Source organism: Eucyclogobius newberryi, unplaced genomic scaffold (genome assembly GCF_026437365.1).
Source record: "Eucyclogobius newberryi isolate DKJ021-1_F unplaced genomic scaffold, fEucNew1.0.hap1 SCAF_1, whole genome shotgun sequence".
NCBI classification, from domain to species: Eukaryota; Metazoa; Chordata; class Actinopteri; order Gobiiformes; family Gobiidae; genus Eucyclogobius; species Eucyclogobius newberryi.
In genome coordinates this window covers 50,011,189-50,025,563 of record NW_027315723.1, presented here as the reverse complement: position 1 = coordinate 50,025,563, position 14,375 = coordinate 50,011,189, and the positions used below count along the sequence as shown (strand labels likewise).

At 49.5% G+C, this 14,375-nt stretch overlaps 1 protein-coding gene across 1 annotated transcript; it reads right to left on the bottom strand.

Annotated features, from left to right (window-relative positions):
• Positions 1-1,419: 1,419 nt before the first annotated feature.
• LOC140362257 (transmembrane protein 237B-like) lies at positions 1,420-13,344 on the bottom strand. The gene is made up of 13 exons (XM_072448363.1): positions 13,129-13,344; positions 7,565-7,596; positions 7,470-7,483; positions 7,344-7,406; positions 7,138-7,272; positions 5,919-6,012; positions 5,693-5,841; positions 4,124-4,250; positions 3,259-3,450; positions 2,892-2,965; positions 2,373-2,460; positions 1,721-1,842; positions 1,420-1,617 (listed from the first exon to the last, which is right to left on the bottom strand). Exons 1-13 carry the CDS (start codon positions 13,159-13,161, stop codon positions 1,556-1,558), a joined length of 1,185 nt encoding a protein of 394 aa, XP_072304464.1. The 5' UTR covers positions 13,162-13,344; the 3' UTR covers positions 1,420-1,555.
• Between the last annotated feature and the right edge of the window lie 1,031 nt (positions 13,345-14,375).

Genomic DNA, 14,375 nt, shown 5'->3' with positions numbered 1-14,375 from the left:
CGTGTGTCTAAGCGCATTGATCTATCATAATATAGTTCCCTCAGTGTACGGGACAAAATGAAGACGGAGAAAGACTGTTCGAGCTCAGAAGAGACAGAAATCTACGGGAGACGAGAGATGCAATGTGATCCGTCGCACTAATAAACAAACGCACGTGTGTGTTGTATCAGTCCACACGGGGGAGTGGCCTGCGCACGGGGGAGTGGCCTGCGCACGGGGGAGTGGCCTGCGCACGGGGGAGTGGCATGCGCACGGGGGAGTGGCATGCGCACGGGGGAGTGGCATGCGCACGGGGAGTGGCATGCGCACGGGGGAGTGGCATGTGCACGGGGGAGTGGCCTGCGCACGGGGGAGTGGCATGCGCACGGGGGAGTGGCATGCGCACGGGGGAGTGGCATGCGCACGGGGGAGTGGCATGCGCACGGGGAGTGGCATGCGCACGGGGGAGTGGCATGTGCACGGGGGAGTGGCCTGCGCACGGGGGAGTGGCCTGCGCACGGGGGAGTGGCCTGCGCACGGGGGAGTGGCATGCGCACGGGGGAGTGGCATGCGCATGGGGAGTGGCCTGCGCACGGGGGAGTGGCATGCGCACAGGGAGTGGCCTGCGCACGGGGGAGTGGCATGCGCACGGGGAGTGGCATGTGCACGGGGGAGTGGCATGTGCACGGGGGAGTGGCATGCGCACGGGGAGTGGCATGCGCACGGGGGAGTGGCATGCGCACGGGGGAGTGGCCTGCGCACGGGGGAGTGGCCTGCGCACGGGGGAGTGGCCTGCGCACGGGGGAGTGGCATGCGCACGGGGGAGTGGCATGCGCATGGGGAGTGGCCTGCGCACGGGGGAGTGGCATGCGCACAGGGAGTGGCCTGCGCACGGGGGAGTGGCCTGCGCACGGGGGAGTGGCATGTGCACGGGGGAGTGGCATGTGCACTTCCACCTGAGAAGAAAAATCGTCCATTGCGCCTTTAAAGAACAAAAAATTGGCAACAGTTGGATCTACCCAATTTAAAATGTAAAGAATTAACAAAAAAATTGATAAACCTAAAATGGAAAATGAATATCATTTATTTATGTTTTTTAAATCACAAATCTTGCTGTTTAAATATTAGCAATACTTAAACAGAGCAAAAGTTTGGGATATTTCGAGACATCAAACTGTGTAAAAGTGGTTCACCTTGTTGGCCCTCAGCAAAATGTAGCTGAAGAGCCCCACTTCAGAGGGTCTGTATCTTTTAACCGAAAACACAATAGGCAAAATCCCCAGCTATGGTTTGGAGGCGTGTCTAGAGGCGTGGCCCTGTACCCTGGGCCCACTGCTCCTGACAGGGTCATGCTCCTGACAGGTTCAAAGTGTAAAAGAAATACTGCTCCTTATAAACAAAAGTACGAGCGACAGACTTAGAAAACACTGGTTTTATTCTGTCATTAAGTGGATTAAGACAAAAACATAAAAATATGCAAACTATGAACAACAAACACTAAAGTACAAAGATTCTAAAACTGTACAAATTCAAAACAAACGCTGATGTACGAGTGTCAAAACGCGTTTAGGCAGTGTTAGGCAATCATCTCCAGCTTGTGGTCTCTGGGTGGTTCCATCCTCATGGACATCAGGAACACTGGACACACACAGGGGTCAGACAGGGTCATAGACAGGGTCATAGACAGGGTCATAGACAGGGTCATAGACAGGGTCATAGACAGGGGCGGGTCTGTCCGTACCCTCAGTGTGGTCTGTGTCGGGCTGTGTGCTGATGAAGATCCAGGACACACCCACCAGCAGCGCCACCACCAGGTTCACTGTGACCCAGGGGTGAAGGGTCAGCTGCTCCGAGCCCACCGGCCTGCACAGAACACACACGTCACACCCTGCACCTCCTGCGCCTCCTGCACAGAGCACACACGTCACACCCTGCGCCTCCTGCACAGAGCACACACGTCACACCCTGCGCCTCCTGCACAGAGCACACACACGTCACGCCCTGCGCCTCCTGCACAGAACACACACACGTCACACCCTGCGCCTCCTGCACGGAACACACACACGTCACACCCTGCGCCTCCTGCACAGAGCACACACACGTCACACCCTGCGCCTCCTGCACAGAGCACACACACGTCACGCCCTGCGCCTCCTGCACGGAACACACACACGTCACACCCTGCGCCTCCTGCACGGAACACACACACGTCACACCCTGCGCCTCCTGCACAGAGCACACACACGTCACGCCCTGCGCCTCCTGCACAGAACACACACACGTCACACCCTGCGTCCATGTTCATGTGTCCGTGTTCACGTGTCCATGTTCACGTGTCCGTGTTCACGTGTCCGTGTTCATGTTCATGTAAGTGTGTTTGTTCAGCTGCTCACCACAGGGAGGAATTCAACGATGGAAACAGGTTGATCCGGTCACTGGTCATCTGCTGACTCAGAGCCAGGATCAGAGCACAGAAGTACACTGTGGACAGAGGAGGGTCAGAGGAGGGACCGAGGAGGGTCAGAGGAGGGTCAGAGGAGGGTCAGTAGAGGGTCAGAGGAGGGACAGAGGAGGGACAGAGGAGGGTCAGTAGAGGGTCAGAGGAGGGTCAGTAGAGGGTCAGAGGAGGGTCAGAGGAGGGTCAGAGGAGGGACAGGAGGGTCAGAGGAGGGTCAGTAGAGGGTCAGAGGAGGGACAGAGGAGGGTCAGAGGAGGGTCAGTAGAGGGTCAGAGGAGGGTCAGTGGAGGGTCAGAGGAGGGTCAGAGGAGGGTCAGAGGAGGGACAGGAGGGTCAGAGGAGGGTCAGTAGAGGGTCAGAGGAGGGTCAGTAGAGGGTCAGAGGAGGGACAGAGGAGACAGGAAAGAAGTCAGAGCGGACACAGGTCAAACAGTGTCTGACCATGTGGACTTACAGAAGGACACTAGGGCCACAGGCTCCAGGGTCATCAGCTGCTTCAGAGCCAGAGAGACTTTGGCCATATTCACTCTGGAAAAAAGAATCACCCACATCACAACTGTAGCAACGATAAATGATACTATGTGTGCAGAGGTGGGGCCGTGTGTGCAGAGGCGGGGCCGTGTGTGCAGAGGCGGGGCCGTGTGTGCAGAGGCGGGGCCGTGTGTGCAGAGGCGGGGCCGTGTGTGCAGAGGCGGGGCCGTGTGTGCAGAGGCGGGGCCGTGTGTGCAGAGGCGGGGCCGTGTGTGCAGAGGCGGGGCCGTGTGTGCAGAGGCGGGGCCGTGTGTGCAGAGGCGGGGCTGGGGTGAACAGGGGGACGTTACCTGTCGAAGGCGCTCACAGTGCTGAGGACCAGCAGCAGGTAGAGCAGGCTCTGGCAGGGCGAGGCCAGGCCGTGGTACTGATGTAACAGGTTGGACAGAGCGGTCAGCTGAGGTCCGGCTAACACATACACCACCACCATGTGCCACACGGCGAAGCCCGCCAGGAAACCCTGAGAGAAGAGGCCCACCGTCCTACAACCACACCCACAACCACACCCACACCCACAACCACACCCACAACCACACCCACAACCACACCCACAACCACACGCTACTGAGAAGACGCCAGTTTCCATGTATTTATGTACCATAATCTGAATTTAATATGTTGGGTTCATGGTCAAGAACAGCTCAAAGGTCAGTCCGTGTCCTCAGCTTTCTCTGTGCGGGTCAGTCCGTGTCCTCCGCTCTCTCTGTGCGGGTCAGTCCGTGTCCTCCGCTCTCTCTGTGCGGGTCAGTCCGTGTCCTCCGCTCTCTCTGTGCGGGTCAGTCCGTGTCCTCCGCTCTCTCTGTGCGGGTCAGTCCGTGTCCTCCGCTCTCTCTGTGCGGGTCAGTCCGTGTCCTCCGCTCTCTCTGTGCGGGTCAGTCCGTGTCCTCCGCTCTCTCTGTGCGGGTCAGTCCGTGTCCTCCGCTCTCTCTGTGCGGGTCAGTCCGTGTCCTCCGCTCTCTCTGTGCGGGTCAGTCCGTGTCCTCAGCTCTCTCTGTGCGGGTCAGTCCGTGTCCTCCGCTCTCTCTGTGCGGGTCAGTCCGTGTCCTCCGCTCTCTCTGTGCGGGTCAGTCCGTGTCCTCCGCTCTCTCTGTGCGGGTCAGTCCGTGTCCTCAGCTCTCTCTGTGCGGGTCAGTCCGTGTCCAGAGTTGGGGTCACCTGAAGCCCTGGTGCAGCCTCACAGACACGTCTCTGGTGCTCCACACGTCCAGAGGCTGCAGGTCCATGTGCTCCTGCTGCTCACTCCTGCCGCTCCCTGCCACCCGCTCAGACGCCTGGAACCGCCCTGGAGGAGTCAAGGGCATATGACAGGTTATGATTATATCGATATGGATTATACTTGAGATTTGACTCAACATTTGGCCTATTTTCCCCTCGTTTCTGTGACGTTTATAAAGTCACTTCCTGGTTGGACATGGACAACAGATATGACATAGGTAGAGGTGTAATTCCACAACTGTTACCTAGCAACCAATTGTTAACAAGGGTTCAAATCTATATACAATTAGTTATAAAAAGAACACTTTTATTTTTGTTAAATTATTGTTTAGGTCAGAAAATCTCTTATTCTTATTGACAAAGTGCAATTTGACTGAAAAACTATGATTCATATTTACTACTAAGGACTCTCAAACCAAACGTAATATAAAGTCATATTTTCTACACACAACTCTAAACTAAATAGTTACTTTGAATTCCACATCTGAAAATAAAAGTCATTTGATGGAGAAAAGGAACCCTGCAGCCACGCCCACATTTACCACAGATACAAACCTTGGATCAGACACAGTTGAACTGAACCTTTATTTAAAGTTTGTTGAGGGAAATAATTGTTGTGTGACAGTTAAATTGTCGTTAGCAAAACAAGCTAGCTACAGCCGCTAAAGTCAATGGGCCACACTCAATAGCTCATGTCGCCGGTTTAGCCCATGAGGTTAGCCCATAGCGGCTAGCTACATCCAATGGTTGTGCTGCCCGGCGTCATGTACCACGTGACCACTCTGACCAATCAGAGCGAGAGCAGCTGGAGTGGAGCAGCACGAGGCAGAGTGAGCGAAACAGATTCAAAAGCCGTTTTGAAAGAAAACGGAAGGAGAAAAGTAAATAGACAAAATAACCACAAACTCAGACTATTGTGAAAGCTGTCGGCCCCTGCGTGTCGGCCCCTGCGTGTCGGCCCCTGCGTGTCGGCTCTTATGTGTCGGCCAGTGTATGCCGGCCCCTATGTGTCGGCCCCTGCGTGTCGGCTCTTATGTGTCGGCCAGTGTATGCCGGCCCCTATGTGTCGGCTCCTGCGTGTCGGCCCCTGTGTGTTGGCTTCTATGTGTCGGCCCCTGCATACCGGTCCCCATGTGTCGGCCCCTGCGTGTCGGCTCCTGCGTGTCGGCCCCTGCGTGTCGGCCCCTATGTGTCGGCCCCTGCATACCGGTCCCCATGTGTCGGCCCCTGCGTGTCAGCCCCTGCGTGTCGGCCCCTATGTGTCGGCCCCTATGTGTCGGCCCCTATGTGTCGGCCCCTGCGTGTCGGCCCCTGCGTGTCGGCCCCTATGTGTCGGCCCCTATGTGTCGGCCCCTATGTGTCGGCCCCTGCGTGTCGGCCCCTGCGTGTCGGCCCCTGCGTGTCGGCCCCTGCGTGTCGGCCCCTATGTGTCGGCCCCTGCGTGTCCTCTCCATGACAACAGAGAAACTACAGTTCACTTGTGGCTGTAGAAGTTCATTTGAGGCTCACTGTTCCTCTCGATGAAGACCTTGGCCACGGGCTGGCTTTGGGCCTGAGGCGGGGAGTACAGGGAGTGGGGAGGGGCAGGGGGGCCGTCTGTGGTGATGTCATCCTCCTCCACGTCCAGCTCATCAGGCAGCTCCACGGGTCTGGACTTCCTGTAGGAGAGATGGACACAAGTCTACCCACAATGCACTGTGTTCACTCAAAACGTGCCGACCGCCAAAAGCCTCACTTCTTTTTCTTGATTTTTCTGCCGACCTCTTGACCCTCAGTGTTCTGCTCTACAGCCTCAGCGTTCACCAGCTCTGCTCGGTCTTCTTCTAGATCTGGAACAGTGTCAAGGAGCAGATCATCTCACCACCGCTGCACCTGCCCCGCTGCACCTGCCCCGCTGCACCTGCACCGCTGCACCTGCACCGCTGCACCTGCACCGCTGCACCTGCACCGCTGCACCTGCCCCGCTGCACCTGCACCGCTGCACCTGCACCGCTGCACCTGCACCGCTGCACCTGCACCGCTGCACCTGCACCGCTGCACCTGCCCCGCTGCACCTGCCCCGCTGCACCTGCCCCGCTGCACCTGCACCGCTGCACCTGCACCGCTGCACCTGCCCCGCTGCACCTGCCCCGCTGCACCTGCACCGCTGCACCTGCACCGCTGCTCGGGCGCTAAAAGAACCAGCTGAACCCATTGTTTGTCACCATTTCTGTTGCTGAAATAGTGACGATGCTTTTAGTCCCTAGTGAACCGAATATACAAATAAGCTTAAAAGTGTGAGTTTCTCTGATGAGAGGATTGTGTGTTTTCACTCGTCATATTAGTCTTTGTTTGGTTCTGTTCTTGACCTAGTTGTTCTGGTCCAGGGTTCGATTGGGTTGATGTATGTAATGTGTGTCGTTTATGTCTTTATGCACGTTTAACTTTGTCCTACTCACTAACAACAGTCTATTTTTGTCTTTTATTCCTCGAATAGTCTACATTTTTATTGTGTTTTATTGTAAATATGTGTTATTTTTTATGTGTTCTGTCGAGTTGTAAAGAAAACTAACCAATGCAGTCTTAAAGAATAACTATTATGCATTATTTATTTGTGTTGTTAATGGCCTTTAAACATGGGCTTTAGAACCTTTACTTTGGCATTTCATGTTTTAAAAAGCATCATCTTCTGGCTGCAGAGGGAGTTACAAAGGAGATTTGAGGCAGAAATGCTCAGAACGAATCCGGAGATGATTTATGGACTTAAAAAACAGCACAAAAGATCCCAGAGCTGTGCCAATGACATCACAAAAGTCAAACATTTGAAACCAAGTGTTTTAAGAGGCTCAGAGGGAGAGGACTTGCTAACTAGCATGGAGAAAGCTAAACGCTACTCCAGACATGGAACGATGTTAGAACAGGATTAGAAGAGAGAAAAGGGTAATTCTATCATAATACGTGTCCTTTAATGTTACCTGTGGTGGCGGCCTTCTTCTTCCTCCTCCTCCTCCTCTGCTGTGGGGCGGGGTCAGGGAGGGAGTCTGAGGGACGGTGCTCCCCAGGATCGGAGAGCCTTGAACTGGACACTCCTCGCATCTCAACGCCTCCATCTGAAATATTAGAAGCACAAATGCCTGCGATGCTTTCATAAAGCTCATTTTGACCAGCCGGTTGTCATTACCGTCTGCATCATCCACAGTGAACTGCTTCCTCAATTTCTTCTTCTTGTGCTTAGGCGCTTCTTCTGAAAAGCACACATTTTATTATAATTGTTCGGCAATAAGTGACAAGCCAGACATGAACTCACCTACGGAATCTTCACTGTGGGGGAAACACCAAACAACAAAAGTCAGTCATTTAGTGGAAGAAATCTGACAGTAATTTATCAAATACAAAACCAACTTTGGCGTGTCAGGAAGAGTCCTCTGGCCTCTCTGGAAACACAAAACAGAGCGGTCAATTTCACATCAACCAATAGAAATGAGCAGGTTTAAGAGCCTTTAGTGTTCGTGTTCTACATAACGTACCATCTTTCTAGCCATGTGCGCATGTATGTGTGCCATGTATGTGCGCCATGTATGTGTGCCATGTATGTGTGCCATGTATGTGTGCCATGTATGTGTGCCATGTATGTGCGCCATGTATGTGTGCCATGTATGTGTGCCATGTATGTGTGCCATGTATGTGCGCCATGTATGTGTGCCATGTATGTGTGCCATGTATGTGTGCCATGTATGTGCGCCATGTATGTGTGCCATGTATGTGCGCCATGTATGTGTGCCATGTATGTGTGCCATGTATGTGTGCCATGTATGTGCGCCATGTATGTGCGCCATGTATGTGCGCCATGTATGTGCGCCATGTATGTGCGCCATGTATGTGCGCCATGTATGTGCGCCATGTATGTGCGCCATGTATGTGTGCCATGTATGTGCGCCATGTATGTGTGCCATGTATGTGCGCCATGTATGTGCGCCATGTAAGTGTGTCATGTATGTGTGCCATGTATGTGCGCCATGTATGTGCGCCATGTATGTGTGCCATGTATGTGTGCCATGTATGTGTGCCATGTATGTGTGCCATGTATGTGTGCCATGTATGAGCGCCATGTATGTGTGCCATGTATGTGTGCCATGTATGTGTGCCATGTATGTGTGCCATGTATGTGTGCCATGTATGTGTGCCATGTATGTGTGCCATGTATGTGTGCCATGTATGTGTGCCATGTATGTGTGCCATGTATGTGCGCCATGTATGTGCGCCATGTATGTGCGCCATGTATGTGCGCCATGTATGTGTGCCATGTATGTGTGCCATGTATGTGTGCCATGTATGTGTGCCATGTATGTGTGCCATGTATGTGTGCCATGAGCGCTCAGTATGAGAGAGACTGACCAGCACGAGCAAAACAACGCTACAAATAAACCTGATAAACCCTGGTCTGCCTCATGGAAGCTCCAAGATCAGCCTCTGCCTTTGAGACTAGTGCCTTTAATAACACATCTGTGCTCAGGGTGGTCCTCAGGGTGGTCCTCAGGGTGGTCTTTATGGTGGTCTTTATGGTGGTCCTTAGGGTGGTCCTTAGGGTGGTCATCAGGGTGGTCATCAGGGTGGTCCTCAGGGTGGTCCTCAGGGTGGTCCTCAGGGTGGTCCTCAGGGTGGTCCTCAGAGTGGTCCTCAGAGTGGTCCTCAGGGTGGTCCTCAGGGTTGTCCTCAGGGTGGTCCTCAGGGTTGTCCTCAGGGTGGTCCTCAGAGTGGTCCTCAGGGTTGTCCTCAGGGTGGTCCTCAGGGTTGTCCTCAGGGTGGTCCTCAGAGTGGTCCTCAGGGTTGTCCTCAGGGTGGTCCTCAGAGTGGTCCTCAGGGTTGTCCTCAGGGTGGTCTTTATGGTGGTCCTCAGGGTGGTCTTTATGGTGGTCCTCAGGGTTGTCCTCAGGGTTGTCCTCAGGGTGGTCCTCAGGGTGGTCCTCAGGGTTGTCCTCAGGGTGGTCTTTATGGTGGTCCTCAGGGTGGTCTTTATGGTGGTCCTCAGGGTGGTCTTTATGGTGGTCCTCAGGGTGGTCTTTATGGTGGTCCTCAGGGTGGTCTTTATGGTGGTCCTCAGGGTTGTCCTCAGGGTTGTCCTCAGGGTGGTCCTCAGAGTGGTCCTCAGGGTTGTCCTCAGGGTGGTCTTTATGGTGGTCCTCAGGGTGGTCTTTATGGTGGTCCTCAGGGTGGTCTTTATGGTGGTCCTCAGGGTGGTCTTTAGTAGAGCTGGGTTGAAAAAAATTGATTTTCCAATTTTTAATCGATTCGCATATTAATGACCGATTATCGATTCGTACGTCCAAAGATCGATTTAAAAAAAAATATATATATATATTTTTTAAATTAAAAAAATTGAAAAAAATTGAAAACTGCTCAACGTTTACATTTCATACTTCCAGTTTCAGTGCTGACAGTGTGTGAGCAGCTTCAAAATAAAAATGCTTTCGGTAGCAACCGCTTTTAGGTGAATTCTTAATTATTTTCAAGCATAATATTAATGCAGTGGTTCGTGTCCCATGTGTCATGTACAAGTATACACGTGTCATGTACAAGTATACACGTGTCATGTACAAGTATACACGTGTCATGTACAAGTATACACGTGTCATGTACAGTATACACGTGTCATGTACAAGTATACACGTGTCATGTACAAGTATACACGTGTCATGTACAAGTATACACGTGTCATGTACAAGTATACACGTGTCATGTACAGTATACACGTGTCATGTACAAGTATACACGTGTCATGTACAAGTATACACGTGTCATGTACAAGTATACACGTGTCATGTACAAGTATACACGTGTCATGTACAGTATACACGTGTCATGTACAGTATACACGTGTCATGTACAAGTATACACGTGTCATGTACAAGTATACACGTGTCATGTACAAGTATACACGTGTCATGTACAGTATACACGTGTCATGTACAAGTATACACGTGTCATGTACAGTATACACGTGTCATGTACAAGTATACACGTGTCATGTACAGTATACACGTGTCATGTACAGTATACACGTGTCATGTACAAGTATACACGTGTCATGTACAGTATACACGTGTCATGTACAGTATACACGTGTCATGTACAAGTATACACGTGTCATGTACAGTATACACGTGTCATGTACAGTATACACGTGTCATGTACAAGTATACACGTGTCATGTACAAGTATACACGTGTCATGTACAAGTATACACGTGTCATGTACAGTATACACGTGTCATGTACAAGTATACACGTGTCATGTACAGTATACACGTGTCATGTACAAGTATACACGTGTCATGTACAGTATACATGTGTCATGTACAAGTATACACGTGTCATGTACAAGTATACACGTGTCATGTACAAGTATACACGTGTCATGTACAAGTATACACGTGTCATGTACAAGTATACACGTGTCATGTACAAGTATACACGTGTCATGTACAGTATACACGTGTCATGTACAAGTATACACGTGTCATGTACAAGTATACACGTGTCATGTACAAGTATACACGTGTCATGTACAAGTATACACGTGTCATGTACAGTATACACGTGTCATGTACAGTATACACGTGTCATGTACAAGTATACACGTGTCATGTACAAGTATACACGTGTCATGTACAAGTATACACGTGTCATGTACAGTATACACGTGTCATGTACAGTATACACGTGTCATGTACAAGTATACACGTGTCATGTACAAGTATACACGTGTCATGTACAAGTATACACGTGTCATGTACAGTATACACGTGTCATGTACAAGTATACACGTGTCATGTACAGTATACACGTGTCATGTACAGTATACACGTGTCATGTACAAGTATACACGTGTCATGTACAGTATACACGTGTCATGTACAGTATACACGTGTCATGTACAAGTATACACGTGTCATGTACAGTATACACGTGTCATGTACAGTATACACGTGTCATGTACAAGTATACACGTGTCATGTACAAGTATACACGTGTCATGTACAGTATACACGTGTCATGTACAGTATACACGTGTCATGTACAAGTATACACGTGTCATGTACAAGTATACACGTGTCATGTACAGTATACACGTGTCATGTACAAGTATACACGTGTCATGTACAGTATACACGTGTCATGTACAAGTATACACGTGTCATGTACAAGTATACACGTGTCATGTACAAGTATACACGTGTCATGTACAGTATACACGTGTCATGTACAAGTATACACGTGTCATGTACAGTATACACGTGTCATGTACAGTATACACGTGTCATGTACAGTATACACGTGTCATGTACAGTATACACGTGTCATGTACAAGTATACACGTGTCATGTACAGTATACACGTGTCATGTACAAGTATACACGTGTCATGTACAAGTATACACGTGTCATGTACAAGTATACACGTGTCATGTACAGTATACACGTGTCATGTACAAGTATACACGTGTCATGTACAAGTATACACGTGTCATGTACAGTATACACGTGTCATGTACAAGTATACACGTGTCATGTACAAGTATACACGTGTCATGTACAGTATACACGTGTCATGTACAGTATACACGTGTCATGTACAAGTATACACGTGTCATGTACAAGTATACACGTGTCATGTACAAGTATACACGTGTCATGTACAGTATACACGTGTCATGTACAGTATACACGTGTCATGTACAAGTATACACGTGTCATGTACAGTATACACGTGTCATGTACAAGTATACACGTGTCATGTACAGTATACACGTGTCATGTACAAGTATACACGTGTCATGTACAGTATACACGTGTCATGTACAAGTATACACGTGTCATGTACAAGTATACACGTGTCATGTACAAGTATACACGTGTCATGTACAAGTATACACGTGTCATGTACAAGTATACACGTGTCATGTACAAGTATACAATAATACTGCAGTGGTTGGTGTCCCAGTAGAATCCACTGTTGCAGATGTCGTCACCTCAATCATGTCCTCCATTTATTGTCCTGGATCATCTTTCTTGAAGGTAGATTGACCCTTGACCTTTTCATCATCTTCCATCAGTAACTACCAAGACTCTGTTTAATATTGATATTATACTAATTTTAATATGTTGCTTCTCTCCACAGTCATGAAGTGAAGGAAACGCTTCAAATACATTTTTCATTTTTAATAACATTAACCCCCGGATCCAATCGAAATCAGATCCAATCAAAATCAGATCCGATCGAAATCAGATCCAATCGAAATCAGATCCAATCGAAATCAGATCCAATCGAAATCAGATCCAATCGAAATCAGATCCAATCGAAATCAGATCCAATCGGATGGAATCTGAGAATATCGGAAAAAAACCGATTTTGAAACGTGAAAATCGGAATCGAATCGATTCTTGAAATTTGAATCGAAACCCAGCTCTAGTCTTTAGGGTGGTCCTCAGGGTGGTCTTTAGGGTGGTCTTTAGGGTGGTCCTCAGGGTGGTCTTTAGGGTGGTCTTTAGGGTGGTCCTCAGGGTGGTCTTTAGGGTGGTCTTTAGGGTGGTCCTCGGGGTGGCCCTCAGGGTGGTCCTCGGGGTGGCCCTCAGGGTGGTCCTCAGGGTGGTCTTTAGGCTGGTCTTTAGGGTGGTCCTCAGGGTAGTCTTTAGGGTGGTCTTTAGGGTGGTCCTCGGGGTGGCCCTCAGGGTGGTCCTCAGGGTGGTCCTATTGTACAGCCCTTAATCAAAGCTTTCATGAACTCTGAGACTTGGTTTGTGGGTCATATCTCTGTCATCATTGGGCGTAGCTACATCAAACAAACACAGGCACGAAGCTGAATGTCTTTTCTGTCCCACACATGACACAAGGCGGTATTGTCTTTCCCATTCTGTGGTGACTCGTGATTCACGTTATGCTGGTGAATGAGTGAATGTTGAGACAAACCTGTGGAAGAGGCGGGAGCTCTCTGGGACGCATTTCTGCCGCAGACGCGCGAAGCTAAATCCAAATGACTCGTTAATCACGACAAAGAACAGCCCGGAGTGTTCTTCACTCGAAGGGTTGAATTCAACATTATCAACAGAAATTACATCAAGTGGATTGATCTATTTGAAACTCCTAGCGGTGAAGCCAAGTTAGCCGTTAGCTAGCTAGTTGGCCGGATGTTTACACCGGAAGTAACGTCATCCTCGCTTTCCGGTCAGCGCTCAAAGCCAAAAGCTGAGAGTCCTGGAGCAAACTCTTCTCACTGAAGTGTCACCAAACATTTGACCTGTGCACACGTGACACAACAAACACGTGACACAACAAACACGTGACACAACAAACACGTGACACAACAAACACGTGACACAACAAACATGTGACACAACAAACACGTGACACAACAAACACGTGACACAACAAACACGTGACACAACAAACACGTGACACAACAAACACGTGACACAACAAACACGTGACACAACAAACACGTGACACAACAAACATGTGACACAACAAACACGTGACACAACAAACACGTGACACAACAAACACGTGACACAACAAACACGTGACACAACAAACACGTGACACAACAAACACGTGACACAACAAACATGTGACACAACAAACACGTGACACAACAAACACGTGACACAACAAACACGTGACACAACAAACACGTGACACAACAAACACGTGACACAACAAACACGTGACACAACAAACATGTGACACAACAAACACGTGACACAAACATCCTTCTCCATCCTGAAAATCTGGAAAATGGAGTCAACCTTTTTATTGATTAGAAATATAAATTATAGAACATCATTATAAAATACAAGGCAATCCCTTCATTAATATACAAGCAATTTACTTTTGGACCTGTATTTCAGGAACATTTGGGGCCTAAAGTTGGAGTAAGCAATTGCATTAGATTACATTTTGAGAAGACAAAACCTTTGCTGAATATTGTTTTAAAATATGTAAATATTCTGAGTGTGATTGCTTTTCCAGCGCTGTCCCAGAGTTCAGTGGTGATGTGAAGACAGAAGAGTCCTCGGGGACTGAACAGACTGAATACAAAGAGGAATCAGACGAAGAGTTCATCACGACACAAGTGACTTTAGAGAATGAAGGAGACACTGAGCACTCCTCTGACACCGACGATGATGATGATGATGATGATGATGATGAGAGGAGAT

Excerpts from the sequence above, each read along its gene's own strand:
- LOC140362257 (XM_072448363.1), bottom strand. The coding sequence starts at position 13,161 with ATGCGTCCCAGAGAGCTCCCGCCTCTTCCACAG. Across the intron at positions 3,451-4,123 it reads AGGCTGCACCAGGGCTTCAG|GACGGTGGGCCTCTTCTCTC; the intron begins GTGACCCCAACT and ends GTGTGGTTGTAG. Across the intron at positions 2,461-2,891 it reads TGTGGCCCTAGTGTCCTTCT|TGTACTTCTGTGCTCTGATC; the intron begins GTAAGTCCACAT and ends CTCTGTCCACAG.